This window comes from Paramacrobiotus metropolitanus, unplaced genomic scaffold, assembly GCF_019649055.1.
Source record: "Paramacrobiotus metropolitanus isolate TYO unplaced genomic scaffold, Prichtersi_v1.0 Parri_scaffold0000051, whole genome shotgun sequence".
Lineage (NCBI taxonomy): Eukaryota > Metazoa > Tardigrada > Eutardigrada > Parachela > Macrobiotidae > Paramacrobiotus > Paramacrobiotus metropolitanus.
In genome coordinates, this window is record NW_026570271.1 from 734,389 (window position 1) to 760,321 (window position 25,933).

Consider the following 25,933-nt stretch of genomic DNA (forward strand, 5'->3'; position numbering starts at 1 on the left):
CAGATTCTGCTTGCTCATTGCTGCACTCATGGTCAGTGCCTTGCCTGACCAGTGAGTGTGGACAGTGGCTAGACAGCCTGCAAAATTTGAAAATTGTACGTACTGTAGCATTGCACGTACATAGGTACTGTACTCGTACAGAATACATAGCCGCCAAAGCCGCTTGCGCAACTGTCCTACGTTCAGCCACTTTTGCAGTTCATTCACATTGTACGAGTACAATACTAATAATAATTTATTATATTATAATAATACTGATACGAGAACAATAGGTCATTGCTATTTACTACTACTTCTACCGCAATAATTATGATACTTGCTCTTCTATACCTTTTTGCACCGTGTCTGTATGATCGTATCGAAACGGTCAAAGAAAATGTCGGCAAAGATTTCAGACAAAACAAAATTCACGATTTTTCCACATGCTGTAGTGCACAGCGTACTTATACGGAAACCGGTTTTCTGACCTACAAGCACAGAATCTGATTTGAGTAACGTCCTGCTGCTATGATTTGCATGCCTGCTTTATGTTCGAACGGCCTTCGATCCAGACCGGCAGACCTCTGTTGATGTTGGCGTCCTGATTGTATCCCAGCCACCACGCATCATATCTTCCATTTCATGTTCCAATTTCATGTTCCATTTCATCTTTCATCTTCCATTTCATCTTCCATTTCATGTTCCTTTATTACGAGCAAGTACCTTTCTTTACGACACATCCATGTACTGTACTGTACTGTACATGATGTACTGTACTGTAGTGTATGTACTGTACATGATGTACATGATTTAATATAAATATGTAGTGTACGTAACAATAATAAAAAAATGGCAGCGCCATGTCGTAGCAATAGGTTCAAGTTTAATGGCTCGCAATAGAAAAACAACAACCTTGATGGAAAACGTATGAACAGTTCAGTGATACGGTATGACAACTATGACTCGATCACTTCACAGCATGTGTTATTTGAATAATCGCGCCATCTGCTTCAGGAAAATAAAAGTTAACACGGTATGTGACCCTGAAACGCAACGTTGTTATTAGGCAGCATCTTAAAAAACATGCAAGCAGATCTTCATACCAATTCGCATATAGTAAGGGACAAATCCTCTCCAGAGCCCTAGAAGTCCTTTGTTTCTCACTACTTGTCCCGTTGCTTCCAAAACACCAGCATATTCCGGTTTTCCATTTATTGTCTTTGCATTCAGAATCCTGCAACTCATGATTACCTACAGATGCTGGTATACACAGCACACAGTCAAAAACGTTAACGCTTCTAAAACCTTACCTGAGCGACATCCACCTAAAAATGCAACCAGAAACATAGGAAAAGTGAGAAAAAATGAGGAATAAAAATGAGAATTACAGAGGGGAAAGCGCTTGTCAGAACGTGAGAATGTGACAAAAAGGTAAAAAAATTTACCGGCAAAGGTAAATTTACCGGCATAAGTTCAGCAGTAGTGACGAGACCACTGATCATGCTAGCTGTAAAGTGGTAAGGGAATCCATCCTGGAAGTATCCTAAACAAGAATCTATATCAAAATAGTTCAACGCTTTAATACGCAGTTGTTAATTCCTCCTGTTCTGACTTCGACTTTATGTGCTCGGTCCAGTTAATTCGAGTCTTACCCGATTCAATAAAGATTTCTTTAGACTGTGAATATGAAACCAGTTGTGCCAGGTCAGCCACCATTGCTCTGCCAAGGGCAGGGATATATCCCTAAAACGAACACCAAATATATGTAACTAGCTTAATGGTATGCACAAGCACTATCTCGCCCATATTTGACAAGCCAAACTTGAGAAATAAAAATTCATACTTACACCCCACAGTTTAATGAAACCTTCTTCACGCGCGATTCTGATTAAAGCGTCAACGACCTTTCTGTATCCACATCGCTGTGCGAGTGGCAAGCTGAAAATCCGAAGCATTGCCTACTTCGAATAATATGCGACATTCTTCCATGACCATATTCTAGCTCTCATTACAACCAGCATTCAAATTATTCTGCAGACCATTCACTTTCTGAAATGTGACTGTGACCGTCACCTTTGATCAGCCATAATTTGAATCATTGCTGAATCGGTGGGTGCTCCTATGGTGGCAGCTATAATGCCTGCGGTGAGAGCGATTCCTGTTTTGATGAAAACACCAGGGGGCTGTCCTTCTGGCCTTCATGTCGAAATATAACAGTTACGAAATTTCGAACCACCAAGATTCGTTTCATCAATGTTTGTTTCATACGCATGCGCGGCGCATCGCGCATGCGGTATACACCAACGTCACCACTTACACGGAATACATTTCCAACATATAAGTATGTGTATACGCCCATTCGGATCGTGGAGTAGACGGCTTGTCGGAGTAGACCGGGCGAAAGGCTTTGATATAACAAGACAGGCCACGATTAATGCGACCAAGGCACGTCAGTCGCATATCACCGACCATCTGATGTTAAACGTATGCAGCAACTTATACACTGGAAGTCTGGGACTGCGGAAGCTGTGCAAAACCAGCACAAGGTTATGAATCTTTCTAATGAAAATTATGTACCAGCTTTATTTGCATTTCATTGGATTGTGGGACGTATCATTGATGTCCACGAACTTAGAAAGTGAAAAAGATAACGAATTTTAAAGGAAATTAACGTCATGCATACCCAACATGATCAATTTGTTCTGCGATAAATACATTCAATTTGCTACATGATACAATACCGATTACCGAACCTGTAAGCGTTGAAAATCTTCAACTAACTATGCAGTTACCCGGCATAAAATCCCGAAACCCCTTCGTCGCGAGCAATATTTCCAGTTACTAATTGAAAGAGACTCATTGAAACCGAGCCCAACAGTAATCGGCAAACGGCGAAATGAGTTGACACAAACCTTGAAAATTTGTGATCCTGTGCTCCCGTGCTACACCACTCCCCCTGCAATAACAAGATAAATTCCGTCAAATAGTTATTAGTATTACTTACAGTAATCAGCAGCGATTTTCGGGTAGTTAACGCACCACCTAGGCCGACGTTAGCTCCTAAAGCAGAGAACATACGGCGTCGCGCCAGGTGTTTCCGTTTCAGAGTAAACTAAAATATTAGTAACCATAAAGAAGCGACTTTGTCAAAGCCACTCGTCTCGGCGCGTTTTTTCTAAATTGTGCGGAACGCCAGTTTGCCAGCAGTTTCTGCCAACTCCGGTCACCAGTTCTGATTCCCAGTTACCGCTCAATCGCATTCGGTTCTTACCGTGTCCCACGGATGGACAACCTTAAAGCGAACAGCGGAAACGACATAAATGAGTGCGAAACCGTGAAATCAACGATCGCATAAACGTACCAGAGTAGCCATACACCTGAAACAACATAACTGGTATTTAAACCCAGCATGGCTTCTAATTTCTCCGATTAACTATTATGAACAATGCATCAAAACAAGAAGTCAACTTTAATCAAACGAAAATGTTTTGCCAGTAATTAAGAAAGCGATTGCCAAAAAAATAAATATCCACGCTTTATAGTTTCAAAACCTTTCCGCATTTACCCGGACAATCCACCCAGCAGAAACTTGACAGGAGGGGGAACTGGATTAGAGTGGCCATTCATTTGCGGAGACGATGCCACGAAAGCCTGCTCCGATTGATGTGCTCCAGGAGGATGCGAAGTGTATGTCAGGATCGTTCTCATCGTATCCTCGGTGTCGACTAATAGCAACCATAACTCTATGACTATGTTGATATTTTCATGCACAGTGGATTAGTAGGACTGCTGGATCATACACAACTCCGGTGGAAACAGTGTAATTTAAGCCGCAAGGTAGGTACTGACTGTTTTTTCAGCTCGGAATGGCAAAACAAATAAGTATATGTGTACATGCATGTTCCGGTACATATCTGCACATGCAGTTCCAGTACATATTTCGCTCTTTCTTGTACCGCGCACTGGCATTGTACGGTAGTATTTTTATTGCGATACGGACCAATATGTAAGTACTTGCGTACTTGCAGTTTCAATGTATTTATATCATCACTTTACATAGGTTTTCAGTATATTCCCAGGTTTCAGTATATTTCTGAACGACCATGTTCCGTATGTAGTTGTTCACAGTATCAGCATCATCTCATGTACCTGTCGAAAGGTCTCGTCATGGAAATGATACAGTTCAGTGATGACATGCTGAAATTGCGGCAAGAGCTGCGCACCGGACCAACAAAGAATCAATCAATGAATTTTCTATTTTATACAATGCTCTTCAACCGATCTTCATTCTCTACAATACCGAACACAAAACGTGGACATCGTTGGTTATTGTTTTGTGCTGGTTTGATGCACTACTAATTTGCTTTATGACAAACACGTATAAAAGCTGCTGCTAGACTGACAAAAATGCGGGCCCGTATTCCAGACAGACTTGTTCTGTAGATATGGGGGACAATCACTCGGATGAGTAAACGGCTAGTTCGATCGTTTTCCCGGGAGCAACTCGTACCTAAAAGTGTGACACAGATTACAATGCAGAGTCCATAAGCGTCAAAAATTGAGAAAACACCTGAGCCGTTGCAACAGCTGTTATCATGCAATAACTAATATATCATAGTTAACTTTACCTTACATTTACAATAGAGCCTATTATTTAATTACACATCTGTCATATTAAACACCTATTTTAGTTATCACAAAATTAATGATAATAATGATTACAACGATTGTATTTTTTTATGTACAGAGTATTTTGTTATAAGTTTTGTGTTAGCGTTACCCATTAAGCCATAACCAACGGAAATTCCTCAAGCTTTTTTAGGTAAGTATCTATGTATTCAACTACTGTACTTAAAGTATATTTTCATTGATTAACCAGAGTGTAATGAATGTTGAATTATAGCACAAACTTTGTGTACTGCGCCTGTTTAGAATAACGTTTACCTTAATGTGGTACGTTTGATCGGGTGTCAATCGGTACGATTCGGCAACGTATTCCCTAAATGGTCCTTGGAACATTTCCACTTCTCTTCGCATCTGCGGATCGGAAAAACTCGGTTAACTTATTGTTCATAAGGTGACATACACCACATACACCGACTCGGTGAGAAGTGCAAACAGAGTACAAGTTTCATAATATTATATGTACAAGAAACAGCCTCGGCTTCGCCTCCGCTTTTCTTGTGGTCTCTAGTCTACGGCCGGTTTATTCAAATGATTTCAATCAGCTATTTAGTTAACATCTTATTCCTTCAACGAAATAAAATGATCCGAAAATACGCTAAAACGCAGACAGAATAAAAAGTGAATTTATGGCTTTTGTGCACTCAGACGCATTCACTTTCACTAGCTAGCGGTTAGCTAGCGGGCTGTGTGCTCTGGATAGTAGTGGTAGTTCGGTCACTCTTTCACCTAGCGGGCTGTGTGCTCTGGACAGCAGCGGTAGTTCGGTCACTAGGTTAGCTAGCGGGCTGTGTGCTCTGGATAGTACTGGTAGTTCGGTCACTCGTTCACCTAGTGGGCTGTGTGCTCTGGACAGCAGCGGTAGTTCGGTCACTCGGTTAGCTAGCGGGCTGTGTGCTCTGGATAGTAGTGGTAGTTCGGTCACTCTTTCACCTAGCGGGCTGTGTGCTCTGGACAGCAGCGGTAGTTCGGTCACTCGGTTAGCTAGCGGGCTGTGTGCTCTGGATAGTACTGGTAGTTCGGTCACTCGTTCACCTAGTGGGCTGTGTGCTCTGGACAGCAGCGGTAGTTCGGTCACTCGGTTAGCTAGCGGGCTGTGTGCTCTGGATGGTAGCGATAGTTCGGTCACAGCTTGGCTCTGTGAAACTAAAACCGTCTGGCCGGGTTTTGGAATATGGGCATTCAGAATATGGAAATGGTTTCTGCTGATTCTATACGGGAAAGCTGGGTTCGTGAATCCCTTTTTATTTTTTGTGGTAATAAAGATCTAGAATGTACAGTACGTACCGTAATATTATTCCGTATTATACGGAATAATTTACGGACTGTAGATGCTGATTATCATTAAATTTTATCAATCACTGTCTTTAGTTTTGCTCGGACTGAAATGAAAGGTCAGCCCGTTTGAACGATTACTATGGTCAGTATCTTTTATAGCTGCCTTCAAATGGCTTTCAACGATAGTTCTTATTCTTAAGTTCTGTTTTTAAGCGCTTTAAATGTAAACAAAGCCATCCACTGGCAGTATCGTTTGTGCTACTGCTAATTGGCTTTTCTAGTTTTGTAGAAGTAAAAGTTCAAACCTTTTTGGTTTGTTGATCTAAAAAGGGTACCAGTTTAAATTTACGGATTTTTTGCTCCATGCAACAGGACTTTGAAATTGTTTTCAAGGTCACCTTGAGCTTTCTTCCCTACCGGCACCGGCGTCTGTGCACGGGAGCCGGAGCAGATATTACCAAAACAAAATGCATGTGACACAGTTTCCAGACATGCTGAATCGAATGGCGTTAGCAGTTTTTCGATTAATTTTTTGGTTTGTTGTGACCAGATCGTACGGGGTTTTCCGTTGTAATATAGATCTTTACCTTGATATCTTCGTATAATGTGCAAGGATAAAGCAGAGAGTCTAGCAACATTAACTAAACGGTTTAACGATTTAATAATATCGTTATATCTGGATAATATTAGCATCGATGTACAGAAACTCCAAGCACAGCATGTCGGTAAAACTTTGTAACAGTACGAACAGGGTTCAACTGTATGAGTGCACTGAATTAAGACACAAGCACATTAATTAATTAGCCAAATGCTTTGCTTACCGCATTAGCTAAACGCTGGACTTTGGCATCAGCACGGAATTCCTGTGATTTGGACGACAGCATAATGGCCGGCATTTCCTGGTTATACTGCACAGGAATGTTGTAATGGAAGTATGCATTCTCCTGAGATCCCTCCTGCTGCATGCGCTGCTGACTGCTGGATGAACTGGTCGTGATGGTCGTCTGACTCGTAAAGCTCTGGTTAGCAGCCCAGCTCATTTTTCTACCGAATTAACTGTAAAAGGTAAATAATCAGGAAAGCCAGAAAAATCAGACGTTATTCTATAAGCAGATCGGATTACTAAGGTGCTGTGAAAACTGTGCACTACCCAATTGATCTGGTAAAGGTTTCCTTTCCGCTCGGTTTACTCCAGTCTCCAAGTGCCGGTTGCAGCTGCGCTCAAGCAGCTGACTGCCGCAGCCAAACAAATCATCGGCATTGGTCCGCTTAAAATAATTATTATGCATAGCATTTTCAATGAGCGCTAACCAGTTCGCAGCTATAAATTTAATACCGATGATTCACCGGGTGTTGAATATTGCCATAACGCTATTTTAGAGTGCAATGTCAATAATAATCTCTTTAATTATGAAAACATCTGCACGCGTGGTTGACTGCTGATTGAATTGCTGATCAGAACCGGAAAGGGAAAAGTCAGGCGTTAAAATATAACTGTGATAGCAGCATCGGCGTGAGTCATCGCGGCTCTCCACGGGACTTAAATGCCGAGCACTTGAATGTTTGTTTGTTTGACTCGGTTGAAATGTCAGCTGGAAAAAGACCTGTTTGCCACCTACGCTAAAACGTCAAGTAAAAGAGCGGGAGTTATAAAAAGCCGGCTATATGCCGGGAACAAACGTACAGTATCTGTACATGTAGCTAAAGCTGTTAACCGGTTTGCAAAGTTAGCAAATAAGGGAACTATCGGTGTAATAAGGGCAGGTATCGCGTACGCCTTCCGACAGGCAGAAGATGCCCTAAACATTTTGGTACCGCCAACTTTAACCATCAAACAGAAAGGCATCTCATCAAACGCGGTGCCATTAGAACAAACTGAAAGGGCACTTTCATTTAATTTCTATCTGACGCTAACACAATGGACATACGCCTCATGTCGTGATCAGGAAAATGAAAAACTGTAAGAGGATTACTTAAATTTTGCAGGGGATCGATGTCAGAACGCATTTCATCAAAACGCGAAGCAAAATGATCCCAAATTGTAGTTAACCATATATGGATCCGCTTTCGTTTCGCTATTTACTCACGCAGTAAAAGTAAAGTTGAGCTGCGGAATGGATGCAGCCAGAAATGAATCACAGAAATTTATGAATGCGGCATAGTTCTTTTAGGATCGGTTTACAATGCATGCTCCGCTCATCAACATCGATATGTATGTACTATGCATCGTTTTGTCGCAAAATCTTAACCACCGTAATGTTGTTACCCGATTTCTTTCACATGAACTGATGTAGTGTGTTCCCGAAGCCCAATATATCTTATGATAAAGTGTTTTTCGGAAATGTCGAAAGAGTGCTTTTGCGACAATAACTGTTTTGTCGTATGCCATTAGGGATGCGACAAAACTATAACAGAAAAACTTCGTTCAGCTTACTTCATTCAAATTAATATTTCTTAAATGTTTTAGTGATGCTTTTCTCTCATGGCAGCCTTCCGTAAGTTTCAGACCGTCTAAGGTTTTCGAACCTCTTTCTGGTTCGCTGAATTATCTTTAAGAATAGAAAATTCGGACAGACTCAAAAAAAGAAGTATAAAGATACTGCGGGATACAGGAACTAAACGACAGATGGTTATAACTGATGTGATGTCACGTTGGGTTAAGCATTAAAAACTGTAGATCATGAAAACGGCGGTTTCCAGAGCTGCTGTATCAAACCTGGCGACAAAAAGAGCTTGCAAGAGTTCGCTTAGTACGCAGTCTAGCTGTACCGATAAACATTCAACTTAAAAACGGACCGGTTAGTGGAAAAGCAGTTTATAATGCAGTCGTTATCAACGCGGCAGCGGAAATGCAACTGGGTATGTGCACTGATTTCAAAAGAGACTAATTAGTTGACATAACCGGTAATTTCCTAAGGGCACTGCATGCCTGCTGATATTGTCGTACGCAACGTTTTTCTGCTCAAAAGCCATAATACGGCTGCTCGAACTTTCTGCACCAGGTATTTTCCAGCATAATTGCCATGATCGCAACACATTGACGCTGTATTGCCATTTTCCGATCTACAATAAGGAGCGTCTTTCTGTTTTGTGATTACAAGCTATGATAGATTTAGCCCGATTTGCTCTGGCTGAAATGATCATCAAAGCTGTCTTCTTTTCTCTTCTTCTTATCCTGATATCAGGTACGTCTGAACGTCCGATACACCTGAATGGCTGGATCACGACTCACGACTTACGAGTAACAAACCTTGATGTTAATCCTGAGTAACGTTTTAGGGAGCAATGTGTTGCCGATGGGTCCTCGTGTATCATCTGCACAGGAGATGCAGCTGAGTAACGAAATTCCCAGCAGCCTAATTGGGCTGTTTTCAAACAAGCTGGACAAAACCAACCATATTCGAGCTTTGTGGAACATTTTTGGTAGTACATGCTTATTTGCGTACCGCTTACGCGCCTTCGCCTTCAACACAAATTAATCTGTGTGCTCATGGTCATTGTAGAGCTTCCAGCGGATATGAGTCTCTCTGTTGGGAATGCATTCAGTTTTGACCCGCTTGGCGAAATGTACCAGTACTGCGTGTGGTTCCAGAATGAATTTCAAACCAATCGGTTCAACATTTGCATTCCGTTCCGCTTGAATGCTAAAGGGACTTTCAAAATTAATCAGGATACTTTGGACGTAGGTACTACAAGTTCCTGTTCTTATGCATTTCTCCCGCATCCGGAATAACTGCATAAAAAATAAATGCCTCGTTTTTTCTAATATTCTAGGTCATGTTTATTCTAATGAACGGAGTGATATCGGTTGTAATACGCAAAGAAGCCAAATCAGAGTTAATCATGACCTTCGCATCTCACGAGCAAGGAGTTCTTGTGGTACGTCGGTAATAACAAAAGCTTTTGTCGTCACAGTTATTTCGTTAAAATGCATATGCTAGCATAACAGCAAATTTGATTTATAAAACGGCCCACGTGTTCTTCGATTTGATTTAGAGTTTTAACGGACGTGCGGACATTTTGTATAAACGCAGCATCTACCCTTACATGTTTGGAACATTCCAACTCGATATGGATCGCACAGATGCGAAGACCCTGGAAAAAGCTAACGCGTTATTTCAAGGTAACAATTAAAGTACCTAGTGGGAATTAAATGCGTTCAGATTCGCGTTAGCAGTTTTTGTTCTTCTTTCTGCAGCGATCAATATTACGGATAAATGGACACTGAACGCTTCTCTTTCTCTGATCCAGGGATCATTTCATAAGGAGAATGAATTTTCCATCCGACAAATAGCATCACCGGTGCCGTATCAGGATATGGAGCTGGTGTTATATCCCAACTACACACTATTTTTGAACGGCCAGGTACATTACGGATTTTCCGTTAAATGGAAAAGCTGCTACATTTTAAGCACATATCTGACCAAGCACTTTGAACAGCATTACTTTACGATGACGACATCGCGCTTATCATCCACTCTGCTATACGTACCTCGCGTAGATGGTGGGAAGCGTAGTCTGACCTTTGACTTCGTCTTCAGCCCGGATGATTTAATCCAGGTGAATACGCATGACGGCGCTGGGTTTAATTTGAATTTATTTCTGATGTTGAATTTCTCTTTTTGCGCTGCTGACCTGATTCGTATTTATGATGACATTCTATTCACAAAATTGTTAACAGACAATAGGATCGGAAAACGACGAGGTTCATCTGATCTACAAGCGCTCGGTACCGTGGTTTTATTTTGGAACGTACGAAGAAGCTAATAACGGCGCAAGCAAATCCCCATCGTTAAGCTACTTCGACTGGAAACCCTCACCAGTAGTACTCGTAAATACTACAAACGGTATTTTTTTTTATTTTGTTGTGTTTTGCACCATGCGATGCTTGCAGCTTGCCTGACGCTTCCAACGCCTTCATCTAGACACATCGTGCGACGACGTTCCCGTCAATAGAAGAGTCAAGATCTTCCAAGATAGCATCAGCCGGAATTACGTTTATCAGGATGGTTCGTGCAAAGGGGGAATGTACAATATCCAGTTTCAACTTGGGAGGGCGACACCACTGGATGTTACTAATAGCAGCTATGCCAACGCCACTGTGAGTGCAATAATCTGTGCATGTCTGCAAGATGTTAACAGTTTATTATATTACAATTGGCATGCAGTACCATGTATTACCTAGGTATTGCTATTATCGAACTATTTAAGGTCCACACGGGGAAAACTTTGATACTTTCCTGGTTTATTAGGTAACCGCCAGAAGCGTGCCAAGTGGCGATCGCATCCTTGATCTAAATTTTTATGGAAGCAATACTTCGAATTCTAGCACCAATCAGACGGCACCCAGTCGGCATATGTCACTGCAACTGGTTCCGGTATCCACTGATCCACTTTTGGGCCTGCGCGTGGTAGGTTGAATAAATTCTGAACGAATCATATACCCTGAAGTTTTTGCATTAAAACCAGATCCGATTTTTTATATAAAACACTCTGTATAAAACCTTCCTGCTACGAAAAACATCGAAATATATTTTTGCTTCTGCTCGGTGTTGCGTTAATTGAGTAAGCTACTGTAAACTGTTGTTTTTTAAAACAGCCAAGTACAAAATATAACGCTCGTAAGTTAAACCGATCGAATATCAAAAATATCAAACTGAACTTTAACCAAGAGAGTGTGTGTGCGGCTATTAACTACGAAATGGTTATAGATGTTTTATCTCGCCGACGAGTACAGCATTTCACGAGCAATTGGTCGGTTTCGCCGGGTTGTGTCACCGCTCGTTATGGGGAGATTTCGGTATTCGAACGGTAAGTCACATATAGCCGCAACTGTCGACTACCTGGCTGCCTATATTTCCTTACGATTTGTATTACTTGCTTAGGTTCTATCCTGCTTTCAGATTCCGCGTCGAATGACACACAAGTAGAGATCTCACAGATTGGCGACAATGTCTTTCGTCGCGTGACCAGTCGCAACCAGAGCACCGTGCAGACGCAGATCTTCACCTTTAACCGACCCTTTCGTATCAGTGACTACGATCAAAAATCGACTAATGTCACTGTGAGTTGGACAAGAACTGTTGTTTAAACCATATAACCTGCATCAGCATGTCGAAAACCTGCTCGTTTTGCAGGTGATTTGGCACTATATGGAGATGAACGGGAACGTCGTCGTCAAAGCACACCGTGTGGACACCGGTGGACAGCTGGACATTGATTCGTATATCTTCTCACCGGAAGGCATAACATTATATTCGTGCGCGACCTTCTTTTGTAAAGCCAGTGGGACAATTTTACGTGTTAAATAAATGGATGTATGCATCCTCGAGACCGCCGCTCGGTGGCGTTTTAACATACTTAACACTGCACAACTGCCAGCAGATGGCTAAGCTATGGTGAGAATTTAGTCTGTGAAAATCCTGTTTTCAAAACTTCGTAATAGTTAGTAAGTTACATGAAGGTTGTGATTGATACAACATAAAACTGTGCATAAAGCAAATCATAACGTTTTTCATAATAATATGTGGATTAGCCAGCATTTGCAATAAAAGCCGAATGTGGACATTAAAATTTTAAGCAACAAACTCCCGCATAAGCACCAAACAATTTTCTTTCTCCTGCGATCTTCCCAGTATCATCCGTCATTTGGCACCGGTATCACAATAATTAATAGCTCACTGCTGTTTCCACAGCAGAGATTTTCACTGCACAGCGTTCACAGGAGCGCCTAGAAAATTTCGAAAATTATATCTTCCGTTAAAGTATTCACATGTGAATGAAACTGGGTGTCGTGAATTACTTACGGTAACAACACCAGCTCGTTGCCGGACAGCCGCTGGACGCGGCGGCTTCGAACATGCTGGAGAAAAGCGTTTGACAAACGGCATCGATTTCCTCCAGGGTCACGCATTGTCCCACTGGCACGATACCGTGCCAGTTGGCCGCTAAGACATCCGGTGAACACGACCTCGCTGTGGCGACCTTATTCCCTTCGGTCCGGGCGGTTGGCGTTGTGGTGGAGGATGTAGTGGTAGGTGTGGTCGTAGTTGTCGTTGTGGTAGTTGTCGGTGTCGTTGTTGTGGTGGTCGTTGTCGTGGTAGTTGTTGGTGTCGTCGTCGTGGTGGTAGTAGTGGGCGTGGTCGTTGTTGTAGTTGTTGGCGTCGTTGTGGAAGTGGTTGTCGTCGGAGTTGTGGTTGTCGTTGTTGTAGTCGTAGTAGGCGTGGTTGTGGACGTCGTGGTTGTCGTCGAGGTAGTTGTCGTTGTGGGCGTGGTTGTGGAAGTCGTTGTCGTTGGTGTCGTCGTTGTCGTGGTAGTTGTCGTCGTCTGCGCAACCAGCAGGTCGAAGAAACTTGGCGGGAGCCCTTTCATGGAATTGAACGGCGCCTTGATCTTCTTAAACGGTTTATTCAACTTGTTGAACCCGATGGGGAATCCCACCGGCGGGAATGCGGACGTTGTGGTGGTCGGTCGGGGCGTAGTTGTCGTCTCCAGCATCACCGGCGGTAGATCCTTGAACGCCGAGAACGGCGATCCGATGGGACGGAATCGCGGGTTGGGGATTTCATTGGCCTGCTCCAGGGTGGTGATGAAGCGGAACGGACGCGGATGCCGCATCATGCGGGGAAAGTCGGAGCGCGCAAAGAAGTTGTCACCGGCGAATAAGTAGTCATCGACTGCAACAGATGAGACGCATGTGTGAGCTTGACATGAATCGGTTGGCTGCCTCCGTCTTTTAGGCTCATAAAAGTGAAATGAATGATTCTTCTTAACATCGTGCGTTGTCTGAAGTGACCATGCAAGAACTCATCAGTGCGTGTCAATTTTTATTTTTTTAAGAATAAAATTTTGGTATAGCTTCTGAAAAATTATCAAAGAATTAAACATATTACTAAAAAGCGCAAGTACTGTACACGATTAAAATTTATGTTTTAATTATAAACAAATTAATTTATTTTTATAATAATTAAATTTTTATTTTTAAGTTAGAAAAACGAAACCGAATTTAAAGCCTTCAGCGATATAACGCGTTTTTCCTTTCATCCAGTTTTGCAGTATATAGCACACGTTGAAGAAAATACTACGTATATTTAACTTCTACGGTTCTGCTTTCGCTTTCAGAAAAAAACGATACATGCGTAGAAGGCAGAATTACAGTAATAAGTGCCTACGGTTGATGAAGGCAAGTCAAAGCACGCGTACATCGTTACAATTGCCGGGTTCATAAACAATGTTGTTAAAATAGCTATTATGTCCGTCAGCTTATCGCGTGTAATTAGACGTACGCGTCATAGACAGCTTTGATTTATCTTAAGATTTCGAAAGCGTTCACATTTTCACGCTTTTCTATTATTTCCATGAAAATGTTATTAGGTGCCATTTATTCTCTAAATACCGCAACAATTGGTAGAAAACATTCCTATATCTTTTGACCTTCTTTCTGTGTAATGCATACTAAAACGTATTTTTTTTCAAAACAGTCGCATCATACTGATAAGACACACCGGCAACTGATTTAAATTTCTAAAAAAAATTCAAAAGATTCATACAAACAAGTAAGGGGCAACCAGGCTCGATTTTCGTTCAATTCCGAAAAACACAGCAAATTAAACTAGAGGTTATTCCGATAAACCTGTAACAGGTAATAAGGCATCAGTAATGAAAAAGCCGGAAAAGCGAGTGCAGAAATATTGCACTGCTTTAAAGAATTTAAAAAAAAATTAATTTATATTGTTACTTCATAAACTGTGTGTGGGCGCGATTCTACGTTAGAAGATTATGGGAGTGTGCCAAAAGCAACAATGGGAAAATACGCTTTTGTTGATTGGAACGGAAAGCAGAAAATAATTGAACAGGTACCACTCACCAGAAAGCGCGGAGATTTCCCTGAACCGGCATCCACAAAATAAGACAATGAAAGCCACAAATCCATACATTTTCCCCGATGTGATTATAGACAACCAGAAGACGGCAGTGACCAGCGGTTTATGATAATACGACCTTGAACTCGCTAATATATACGCCAGAATACATTAACGACAACCGCATCAAAATCTATAAAAAACCTTTAACGCATCCGTCGCGGCTGAATAAACAAGGCATATAAAAAACAACCGTCTTCTTCTCGTTAAACAATCTCATTAATCTGCTAAAATCCGTTCAATCAGCAATGTTTTCTCATTACAATTTGAAGAATGCACGGATGACATTGATTGAAGACAATCAGCGCTACGACGACAAGCAATCGCGGACCGGCTACATTGTAAAGTGTAACAACGATCGGCGGTGGCATTGTGTACGAGGGACGGTCCAGTGCGTCCGTTGGGGCGGCTGTTGCAGCGGTTATATTCATAATCGACGGTGTCATTCCGATGAGTACATATGTACCCCGATGAACAGTCGGCGTTAATTGCCTATTGAAAACGCTGGCAATTAGGCCGATTGCGCTCAATTTCTCAAGTGGTGGATTCGTGTGCGTTCGACGGTTCTGATACGAGCCGTAATTTTGCCGGTAATCTTTGTCGTAATTTTGCCGGTGCACAGTTATGACATACAGGAACTAATCCGATGCCGGAAGATGCATGTACTAAATGTACACTGCATGTACACTGCATGTACTAAATCAAAAGTTTATCGATCTGTACATATCGACAAATTATTCAAATTTTTTCTCCGATTTCTGTGGTCCTTGTTCCCGTGTAATCAAAATGTTTGCATGCTTTTGTTTACGTTTACAAACGCACTTTTATTACATTTTATATTGTAACTCGGTATTTGTAAAAATATTAAAAAAGCTACGCCAATTTTTTCTTGCTTCTGTTTTGTATTAATCAACAGTTTCGACTGCATGAGTAACTGAAACAGTTTTGTGAATTTGCCTGTTTCCAGAAATAAGAATAAATTCACCAGATAATCATGTTTTTTACATATGTATTATTCTCCCAACGGCTCAGACATACTTGTAAATTCTAGATTAATTTGCATCCGCTTTCAAATGGCGGGACGGTATTGAAGTTATGCGTTTTCAGGATGTCGGTTGTTTGAGAACGGGCTGTAGCAGGCACATCCGGTGCGCTGTACCGCTCAGCATGACAGCCCCGAATGCCCGTGTAGCGGGTGTGCGGGAATTCGTTTCGGGCTCATTCGCAGTAATAATCTGGGTAATCAATAGTTGACTGGCCAAAGTCCGTCTGACGACGACCATCCCGACGTTACGCGTCCCACAACGTATTTTTTAATGACTCACACTTTGCAGATGAGCATTGTTTGTGCAGCAGCTGTTTGTGGAATGTAAAGTGTTTTCAACAAGCTATTCACAGGGGCAGCGCAGGATCCCTGAACCCGGCTCAAATTAAGTGTCTTATCAGTTAACATTGTACGTTTTCATTTAGACACGTTTTGACTTTATCTGTTTATCGCAGTCCTTCAAATTTCGTCACCGGCCCAGAAGCCGCAAGTTGGCAGCGAACACGAAGGCAATACGTATGACTCACACTATATACCCCGTTAACAGATGGTAGCAAAGGACCGCTCCTAATTCGACATCCGGTGTCGTGTCTCGTTTGACGGTAGTACAACGTAGTCGGGTTTTTCCTTGCTTTATTCATTAGCGAGTGCGATAAGCTTGCAATTACTCGTAATTTTCTCGGAAATTGCACGATAATCAAGTGCACACTGTTCGTATAGATTTGCATGGGTTGTCATTTCCACCCACTGCTAGGCACTCGCAATCGTAGCGATTGTGTTAGTTTCCGCAGATATGCTGTACAACCGTATAAGGATTATTTTGCTGATGTTCAGTTTTGCATATAGCGCCTACTTCGCAAAAGGTACTGGTATATTTGCAATTGCAGTTACCAATCGACTTGTGTCGTTAATTACAGCAGATTTGGCGTATTTTTCATAAATATGGATATGTCAGTTTAATGTGGCATAATATTATTTAATTAATACTGAATTTCTACCAGTAGCAGCTTATACAGTACATTTGCACATTAGCTCAGACACTGTCCCATTTAGAATGGCCCATCAGAATTGGCGAAGAACGAATATTTGGTAACGTTTCCGTTGTTCAACATCCCGCGTTAATTACCGCGGATGTCGGTAATGGAACCGCACCGATTAATGCATCATGTCCAGAAATTGTTTCGCGTGCCGAGTGGAACGCCAGGGATCCGGTGTATAATAACGAAACGGAGAGTAAAGTCTTTCTCAAACTCCCACTGCACAATATGGTGTACACGCAAACCTACACCGGTACCACGGCACACGGGACTTGTACCGATCGGGAATCCTGCAAGTTAATCGTCAAAGCCATACAGAATGATCATATGGGCTTCGGCACATCCACGGATAAATTCGCCGATATTGGCTACCAGTAAGTACCACAACAAAGAAAGTGTCGATTACTCAAAATCTCTTCCTGCGGCAAGTTGTACTGGTAGAATCGCTGTTGTCTAACAGAAACAATTGTTAAACGTCCTTATTGTCTCCATGTCAGGCGATGCCACTGCTAAGTGTTCGCCGTATTAGTATACTGCTTTCGTGTTCGTATTGCAAAGTATTATAATTTAACTTTAAACAGTTCAGTTAATTACAATTTAACTTTTACAGTTCAAACTTTTTAATGTAAATTGTACGTATTACTACATCATTGTAAACATCATTATTGTAGCTTCGTAAGCATTAGTATCTTGAAGAATCTTTCTTCCTTTTAGCTTCCTAATTGGAGTAGACGGTTCGATATTCGAGGGCCGAGGATGGCTCGTCAGAGCCGCCTACTATAAACAGTACAACGACCAGGGATTCGGCGTCGCCTTTCTTGGAACCTTTCCGTTAACTGGTGCGTGATCGCTGCTTTACCCGTCGAATGCTATTAAATTGTCCGATATCATTACATGTAGATTATGCTTGTAGAGCTAAACCAACTTAACCAATCACTTTTTAAACATTTTCCTGATTACTGTAAATTAAAACGTGATTCTCTGTTTCATTGGCCTCGTCGAAATTTTTTTGATTTCTAGTTGTGTAAGTACAAAAGTGTTACCTTGTAGGTACCAGCGTCGCACCCTTAACTTACGAAGCGATCCTATCAGCGCACCAGTTGTTGCGCTGCGCCATTTCCCAGGCATATCTGATCTCACCAAACTACACGCTAGTGTCGTTGCGGTTAAGCCCAACAGTTGGTCAATACATTGACAACCCAGATAGTTTCCCGCATGATTCACCGTACGAGTCGCACACTCCCTATCCACACTTTCAACTAGCCTTAGAATTAGACTAATGCAAATATCGTATCCGTCTGCGGTTGTTGTGTTGTACTACCGTTACATATGCCGCTTTACAGGACGGACGCTCCAGCACTTAAGCCAGCCGAAGTTGCTGCTATATCCATTGGCTGTAGTATCGCTTTGGCTTTTGGTATCGCTCTAGCGATCTCCAGCTGGAGGAAAGCCCGGATTTCCACACTGCTCCCTGATGAAGTACGTTTTAGTACAGTTAGAAAATCATATGAAAGGGTAGCCAGTTTGTTCACAACTATTCACCATTCCACGCTACTTTATCGGTGCTGCCTACCTTTTTCCGGGAAAAGTAGCGGAAGCCACTTTTGCAATAATTCCCATAGTCTCCAAGGCCAGAGGATGGGAAAAATAACGATCAGTTAGTTCCTCGTAGTTGCGCCTGTTTCGTTCTTCCGCGTTTTCTTCTGGCGATCCCGCTACTTTTGATGTACCGGTGATGTATGATATCATATAGCGAATGTGTCGCGAATACTAAGTATGGGGAATGTGGCTCGAATAGTTGAATGTTATTGTTTCGCGTAACGCACGTGGTGCAAATTAGACGCATTGGAAGCTGTGCCTGTGGCAGCCTGCACCGACCGGTGGGCAAGCTCTGCAGTGTTCCGTGAACCGTGGTGCCACTTACCGTACTGTCTGGGTGTAAACCATGTAGCGCAACGGTAGTTGTACCCTAAAAATCTTTCAACTTCTTTCCAGGAGCCACTGGTGCCCACTACAGGCGACACTCCAGAATATCAGTCGCTTGATCACGGACCTATACATCCCCGATCTTTGGGGACTTCGACCGACGGAAGCGTACGTATTTAAAGAAGCGTCGTTAAGTGCCGCTTGCGTGATCCTGGGCAGTGCGTAGTGGACAATTTTACGCTAAGGATTGTACCACGATTGAATGAGACACTAACAGAACACTAACAGATGCTCTTGCAGGTGGACGCTTATGAAACCCTTGGCAGCGACTGTCTGTACCGATACTCACTAAGCGAAAAGATTGGAGGCGGATCATTTGGTACCGTGTACAAGGCACGGATTACGCACCGTGGAACCTATAGTGGCCAAGAGGAAGCGGCAGTGAAAGTTCTACACATTCAGAATTTAGATGAAATGGAAAATCCCACCGGACAGTTCGGAAAATTCAAGGACAAATGGAAGATGCTGATCGAATTCAACTGTGAAAATCTGGTAGCGTACCACAAAATTACCATTAGTCAAACAGAGACCGGATCTTTCGTGGAGATTCTAATGGATTACTGCAATGGTACATTTTTGTAAACTTAGATGATAATGTTGTAGTGCAATTTTGTACTATTACAGGTCGCGATATGGAGCAGTTGTTATCCAGAATAAAATCCAGTCATACACTGTTAGATCGAGCAACCGCACTGTGTTACGCACTGCAGATTGTTAATGGCGTGGATTACTTACACCAGCGACAACTGATGCACGGCGACTTGAAACCTGGCAACATCTTCGTCAGGTACCATACAGACCGGCATTATGCGGTAATTATCGGCGATCTGGACTGTCTTGTGCATATGTCGCATAATACCATTAGCGCCACTCATCGGACTAATATTCTGGGGACAGCGAAATACATGTCACCCGAGCGCGTGCACTGGGATTGTCATGACGAGCTGCAGATTCCCAGCCGCAAAGCGGATATCTGGAGTGTTGGTTGTATTATGCATGATTTGTTTGATTATTCCTGCGGAATTTTCATGCGAATGTTTCACAAAGCCGGCTCACGGCCGGAAGAATCCGAGACATTCCTAGTGGAGAAGAACACGGAAGCCCAGGTCATCATTATGAGGATTATGAACGGGTATGTTCCGTTCGTCAGCAAAATGCTGCCACCGGAATTGTCCAGTGTGATCAGTCGCTGCTTGATTGTGGCCAGTAACGAGAGGCCTTCTGCCGCGGAACTGCAGAACAGTCTTCTGGCACTGCTGGGTCATATAACAACTCATCGCGATCCAGCTTTTGTCACCCAAAAGGACGTTATACGGCACTGCGTATGTGGAAAGCAGTTATACCAATCCGAATATGGAACTAGTCATTAACGGGTTTAGGTAATGAAGCTGGGTTGCTTAATGCAGCACTTAAAAAGTTTAAGCACTCAACCCGGCGCCACAGTCCTATCAAAATGCAATTTTTGTCCTTTTGTTATTCTCCATTTGCATCTGTATTAAAGTAACTGTATGGGTTCTCGTTGCATGGATTTGGCATTGTGAAGTCAATTTTAATTTTTTAAAAATTTTGCTGCTCTTGCTCCCTCTTCCAGAATTTGTGGCATGTGGCGCAAAACTGTTGGAGCCAAGACAATAAGTAACTGACAAACGTTAACACAGATTGCAGTTCGTATTTTATCGATAAGTAAAAGGGTACAAATAAAAGGTACACCTCTTTTAAAACAACATCATCTGAACGCATTTCCCGATATCATGTATTGTTTAAAGGAATGATGAATCGAAGCATCGGACGCCAATAAAGCAGGTTCGAAAACTAAGCGGAAATATGTTAACACTGGAAATTCAGTACAAGCCGCTATTCTCAGGCTTATTCAGGACCAAGAACCGCTTGACTTTACGGTTGCTTTCTCAATCAGCTCGATGGTACCGCAAGCAAACCTAATGGCGAGACGACGACAATCACCAACGAACTTAATGGCAAATCGGCGGCTTGGTAACCGTTGTGGTTTGCGGTGCACGGAATGTGTGATTTGCGGTGCACTGGAAGCGTGATCGTATAATTTTATTTTTTTTTAAGGTCATTATAAGCACGAAGACCAAGCAATGGTTATTTCGCTAAAGATTTGGTGCTTTCCAGTGCGGTAAAGATAAAACATTTAACAATTTTAGGTATGGTAATTTAAAAAATAAATATTATAAAATATTTCGGACTGCACTACCATATTATGTATAAATTATAATTAGAAGAATGCTTAAAAAGACCAGTTGTATAACATTTAAACAGTTTCTGCAGCCGAGAATCTTTCTGCTTGTCGAATGGAAAAAATTTTATAGTGCGTGGTAGGTTAAATTAGCTGCAAAACAATATAAGTACTTGTACAGACAAACATACTTTAAAAATGTGTGATAAAAACGAAAACATTTTATCACAGGATTTGGAGAGAGATTTGAACTCTAATTTTGGTGAAAACCGTGAACCGTCAAGAGCTGCTGTCATATTATGGAACCGTTACTTGACTGGGCTGCGGGCAATGTCTCACTGACCACAACCTACCCGAAGTGAAACGTCACACAACCACATAAATTTTAACTGTATACTTGAATGAGTTATGCAGCAGTTTCTAGTTCGGTGTAAAATCATGTAAGCAGGAAGCTAGAGGAAGGTACATATATGTATGCTACGTAATTGTTTCACCATCCTGCGGCAGAAAGCTCACACACTCACACAGATGTCAGATCAGTTTAGTAGTGGATGTACGAGTATTTTACATTGATGAGATAAAACGTAACAATAAAAACACGCCCGCACTCTATATTTCAAGGCACATCCATACTTTATTATTCATATTCTCCCTTCCAGTCCGGCACAAATAAAAAAGACGTGCATCAGAAAGATTGGAGGTCAGCTGAATGTTTACATTTCAGATAAGCTTTGCTCTGTCTTGGTCCGGCATAATCATTCACATTTTGCTGCCGGTCCAGAAGTCGCAGGCTGGCTTTTTTACAGCCTAACTGGAAACAGCCAACACGAAGGCACTACGTATGACTCACTCAAAACCGTTAACAGATGGCAACAAAATTATAAATGACCGCTCCCCAGTTAGCATCCGGTGTCTCATGTCTGATGGTTATACAACGTACTAGCAGCCGGTCTTTTTCCTCCTTGTTTCATTAGCAAACATGATAAGGTTTACTTAATTTCCGTTTTCGCAGAATTGTCACGACAGTCAAGGGTAAATTTAGCAGTCACCTAATATGCTGTGATAAGTTTACATGTACTCTAAGCTCTTGTTCTGGTTTTACTACTTTTGTGGTTCCGCATGCAGCCATGCTGGCTAATTGCATAAGAATTATTTCATTGACGTTCGCTTTTGCTTATAGCGGCTACTCTGCAAAAGGTGTTTTATCTCTCGCATACATCTGCCATAGCGATGCCATCCGCCATGTAATGCAGTTCATTATAAATATTTCGGCATTTTTATGATCAACCAATTAAGCGTTTTAACGCTATAATTATTTCATTTATCAAGTCTTAATTTTGCTATACGTTAATTATTTATTTAAGAAAGTACTGAAATGCATTGTCATTATTTTGTCTTTTTTATTAATTTCCTTTATTGTTAGGTTGGCCCAACAAAACTGTCGGTAATGTTTCGGTCATTCCATATGCTACGCTAGCTATGACAGGAGCGAATAATGGAACGGTGCCGTCCAACGCATCATGCCCAGCGATTGTTACGCGTGCTGAGTGGAACGCCAGGGATCCGATATATAGCAACGAAACGGAAACCAAGGTATACCTGAAATTTCCGCTGCCAAACATGGTGTACACGCAGACGTACACCGGCACCTCGCTGCATGGGACCTGTGCCGATGTTGAATCCTGCAAGTTTATCGTCAAAACCATACAGAACGATCATATGGGCTTCGCGCCGGCATCCACTAATAAACTCGCCGACATCTCCTACCAGTAAGCATACAGCAACGGGAGCATAAATTATTTACCAAACTGTTTTTTGCAAACCGTGTGGCATTAGTAAAGTCGGTGCGGCGAAAGCTGAAACTCTAAGTCTGACTCTGAATGCTTAAAGTTTAAGTCTGAATCCTAAAAGTCTGAGTGCTTAAAGTGTAGTTAAGTTTAAATCTGAATCCTAAAAAGTGTGAATGCTCAACGTACCGTACTTAAACTCAAAGTCTTAGCGCTCAGGCTCACATTTGCAGTTTAATTAGATTCAGAGTCTTGTCGCTCAGAGTCAGAATGAGTGTATCAGAATCCCAGGCCAGTCGCAGTTGATCTTGATGCTAGCCCGGGGTCTGGTTTCCACGTATGATATTTGGCTTAAACCTGATACTGTGTTTATCGAAATTTATATCATTTTTTTTAGTTTTCTAATTGGAATAAACGGTTCAATATTCGAGGGCAGAGGATGGTTCGTCGGAGGCGCTTACTACAAACCGTTCAATGACCAGGGGTTTGGCGTCGCCTTCCTTGGAACCTTTCCACCAGCCGGTACTCTCATTGCTTCAGTTGTACACGTTTCAGCAAATGCTCCAATGTCAAATTTCAGTAATTTAAAATTCTTTTGGTAATTACAGAGCAGTAAGAACAATTTGAGGTATTGCATTTCAGGTACCAGCGTCGCACCCTTGACTTACGAAGCGATCCTAGCAGCGCATCAGCTGTTGCGCTGTGCCATTTCCCTGGGACATCTGATCTCGCCAAACTATACGCTACTGTCGTTGCGTATAACCCCAACCGTTGGCCGATATATTGACAATCCGGATACGTTCCCGCACGATTCACCGTACGGTGTTTTCCACGGTTTTCTCGTACACTTACTTGTGTACTGCATAATAAATTACTATGCACAGTTTTATAGTGTTTTCTAATATTAATATCTAAAATATCGTTGATTTGCAGGACCGACGCTCCAGCTCTTAAACCGGAAGAGACAATTATTATATCTTTTGGCTGTAGTGTAGCGCTGGCATTGGGCATTACCCTGGCGGTATGCGGTTGGAGGAAAGCTCGCATGTTCAGGCTGCAGCCTGACGAGGTGCGACTGAGTTCTTGAAAAATTCAAAGCTATATAATTTTGATAAGTTCATCACTACGAAGTATCTTTACGCGGGCGGCGTTATGAGTACAGTAAAACCTGTGCACTTTGAACACCAACGGCTCCATTAAGAGCGTCCAAACACGTATCTTTCACTCTGCATCGGCTGATTGGTGAAACTTAATTTGCAGGAACCACTGGCACCCGCCCTCGAACGCGCCATGAACTATCACTCACTTGACCATGGACCGTTACATCCGCGTACCATGGGGAATTTAACCGGCAATGCCGTACGTAATAAAAGTACAACGATTGATTCTTTTTTTGCAGCTGTCAACTCATTTTTAATCGAAAGTCTTAAGACGATCAAATGAGGCTGGGTGTGTGTCTAAAAATGTGTGTCTGACAATTGTGAGAATTGCGGTACTACCTACGACTAGGCAACTGCTATCAGAGCAACCTGAAAGCTCCCACAGCAAACAAACAAGTGGTGCGCGATTTTAGTGCTGTAGCCGCTGGATGAAATGGCACTTCAAGTTCAGCGTCTGGTGTACGGAAAACGACGCACACGCTACTCGGTATTCTACGTAAAGTGTGCGATGCCGGGCAGGGGACAGGCAGTGGCCGGATGATGGCCCGGATCTAAAAGCGGTGCCGTTTCATCCAGCGGCTACGGTAAACTCAGTACACTGACGTTAAGAATTCAAATTTAGCAAACAGCTACAGATAAATATTAAATGTCTTACAGATAAACGTTTATGAATCACTGGGCAGTGACTGTCTGTACCAGTACTCATTGAGCGAAAAGATTGGCGGCGGATCGTTTGGTACTGTGTACAAGGCACGCATCACGCACCGTGGAACCTATACTGGCGACGAGGAAGCAGCCGTCAAAGTTCTGCATATCCACAATACGGATGACGTGAACATCCCCACCGAAGAATTCAGGAAATTTAGAGACAAATGGAAGATGTTGCTTGACTTCAACTCTGAACATTTGGTAGCGTACCACAAAATTTCGATTAGCGGAACGGAAACCGGGTCTTTCGTAGAGATTCTAATGGATTACTGCAGTGGTAGGTTGTGGCAGTTTGTATAATTTTCATAGGACAGTCTTGTTACAATTTGGCTGTGTAACAGGTCGCGATTTGGAGCAGCTGCTATCCAGAATAAAAATCAATCATACGCTCATCGAACCGAGGAACCGTGCTGCGATGCGGACTGCAGATTGTTACGGGTGTGGAATTCTTACACGAACGACAACTGATGCACGGCGATGCCGCATAACACCATTAGCGCCACCCATCGGACCAATATTTTGGGAACCGCGAAATACATGTCACCAGAACGCGTGCACTGGGATTGTCATGGCGAGCTGCAGGTTCCCAGCCGGAAAGCCGATATTTGGAGTGTCGGTTGTTTCATGCACGATCTATTCGATCACTCATGTGGAATTTATACGCGAATGTTTCATAAAGCCGGCTCGAGGCGCGAAGAACCGGAGACATTTGTCGTAGAGAAGAATACTGAAACCCAGGTCATCATCATGAGGATTATGAACGGCTATATTCCGTTCGTCAGTCAAACGCTGCCACCGGAATTATGTAGTGTGATCAGTCGGTGTCTGGTTGTCGCCAGTAACGAAAGGCCTTCGGCTTCCGAGTTAAGGGAAAGTCTACTGATGCTGTTGGGACACATAATGACGCACCTAGATCCAGCGTTCATTAGTCAGAAGGAAGTTATGCGTCCTTGTGTATGCGGCAGACAGTTATCGGAAAACGGTTTTGATCTTAATTCTTAATTGTTAATGGCTGATCGTACTACAATCATTGTTGTACAGTAGCAGTCCTAAAAAGTCGTGCACGCGGTCAAGCTCCGCAGTTTATTTTTCTTTATTCTGCCAGATTGAGCATCTATATATATACATGTAGGTATCTATAGCCAGAAA

The 25,933-nt window shown here is 42.4% G+C and overlaps 4 protein-coding genes and 1 pseudogene across 6 annotated transcripts; 2 read left to right on the top strand and 3 right to left on the bottom strand.

The window, feature by feature from the left end:
- Nucleotides 1–951: 951 nt before the first annotated feature.
- Nucleotides 952–3,687, bottom strand: LOC129592264 (mitochondrial 2-oxoglutarate/malate carrier protein-like; annotated as a pseudogene).
- A 260-nt stretch (nucleotides 3,688–3,947) lies between these two features.
- On the bottom strand, nucleotides 3,948–7,236 carry LOC129592245 (uncharacterized). Of its 2 annotated transcripts, none has more exons than XM_055488227.1 (4): nucleotides 7,091–7,236; nucleotides 6,762–6,996; nucleotides 4,924–5,016; nucleotides 3,948–4,489 (listed from the first exon to the last, which is right to left on the bottom strand). In XM_055488227.1, the coding sequence occupies exons 2-4, from the start codon at nucleotides 6,978–6,980 to the stop codon at nucleotides 4,436–4,438; spliced, it is 366 nt and encodes a 121-aa protein (XP_055344202.1). In that variant the 5' UTR covers nucleotides 6,981–6,996; nucleotides 7,091–7,236; the 3' UTR covers nucleotides 3,948–4,435. The 2 variants fall into 2 exon arrangements, with proteins under 2 accessions (XP_055344202.1, XP_055344203.1); XM_055488228.1 differs by having other exon boundaries at nucleotides 7,064–7,204.
- Nucleotides 7,237–8,925: 1,689 nt separating this feature from the next.
- LOC129592243 (uncharacterized) lies at nucleotides 8,926–12,595 on the top strand. 2 transcript variants are annotated; one of them, XM_055488223.1, is made up of 13 exons: nucleotides 8,926–9,125; nucleotides 9,220–9,363; nucleotides 9,444–9,622; nucleotides 9,715–9,819; nucleotides 9,937–10,063; nucleotides 10,139–10,305; nucleotides 10,381–10,500; nucleotides 10,622–10,787; nucleotides 10,866–11,041; nucleotides 11,193–11,351; nucleotides 11,652–11,751; nucleotides 11,826–12,004; nucleotides 12,078–12,595. In XM_055488223.1, exons 1-13 carry the CDS (start codon nucleotides 9,044–9,046, stop codon nucleotides 12,249–12,251), a joined length of 1,878 nt encoding a protein of 625 aa, XP_055344198.1. In that variant the 5' UTR covers nucleotides 8,926–9,043; the 3' UTR covers nucleotides 12,252–12,595. The 2 variants fall into 2 exon arrangements, with proteins under 2 accessions (XP_055344198.1, XP_055344199.1); XM_055488224.1 differs by having other exon boundaries at nucleotides 11,844–12,004; nucleotides 12,078–12,553.
- LOC129592244 (integumentary mucin C.1-like) lies at nucleotides 12,312–15,183 on the bottom strand. The gene is made up of 3 exons (XM_055488225.1): nucleotides 14,807–15,183; nucleotides 12,747–13,616; nucleotides 12,312–12,670 (listed from the first exon to the last, which is right to left on the bottom strand). The coding sequence occupies exons 1-3, from the start codon at nucleotides 14,874–14,876 to the stop codon at nucleotides 12,645–12,647; spliced, it is 966 nt and encodes a 321-aa protein (XP_055344200.1). The 5' UTR covers nucleotides 14,877–15,183; the 3' UTR covers nucleotides 12,312–12,644.
- A 1,427-nt stretch (nucleotides 15,184–16,610) lies between these two features.
- On the top strand, nucleotides 16,611–25,743 carry LOC129592265 (uncharacterized). The gene is made up of 15 exons (XM_055488256.1): nucleotides 16,611–16,769; nucleotides 16,960–17,317; nucleotides 17,658–17,782; nucleotides 17,994–18,168; nucleotides 18,287–18,422; nucleotides 18,939–19,037; nucleotides 19,170–19,497; nucleotides 19,554–20,291; nucleotides 22,553–22,898; nucleotides 23,314–23,438; nucleotides 23,559–23,733; nucleotides 23,850–23,985; nucleotides 24,177–24,275; nucleotides 24,734–25,061; nucleotides 25,126–25,743. The coding sequence occupies exons 1-15, from the start codon at nucleotides 16,700–16,702 to the stop codon at nucleotides 25,500–25,502; spliced, it is 3,615 nt and encodes a 1,204-aa protein (XP_055344231.1). The 5' UTR covers nucleotides 16,611–16,699; the 3' UTR covers nucleotides 25,503–25,743.
- The last annotated feature ends 190 nt before the right edge of the window (nucleotides 25,744–25,933 follow it).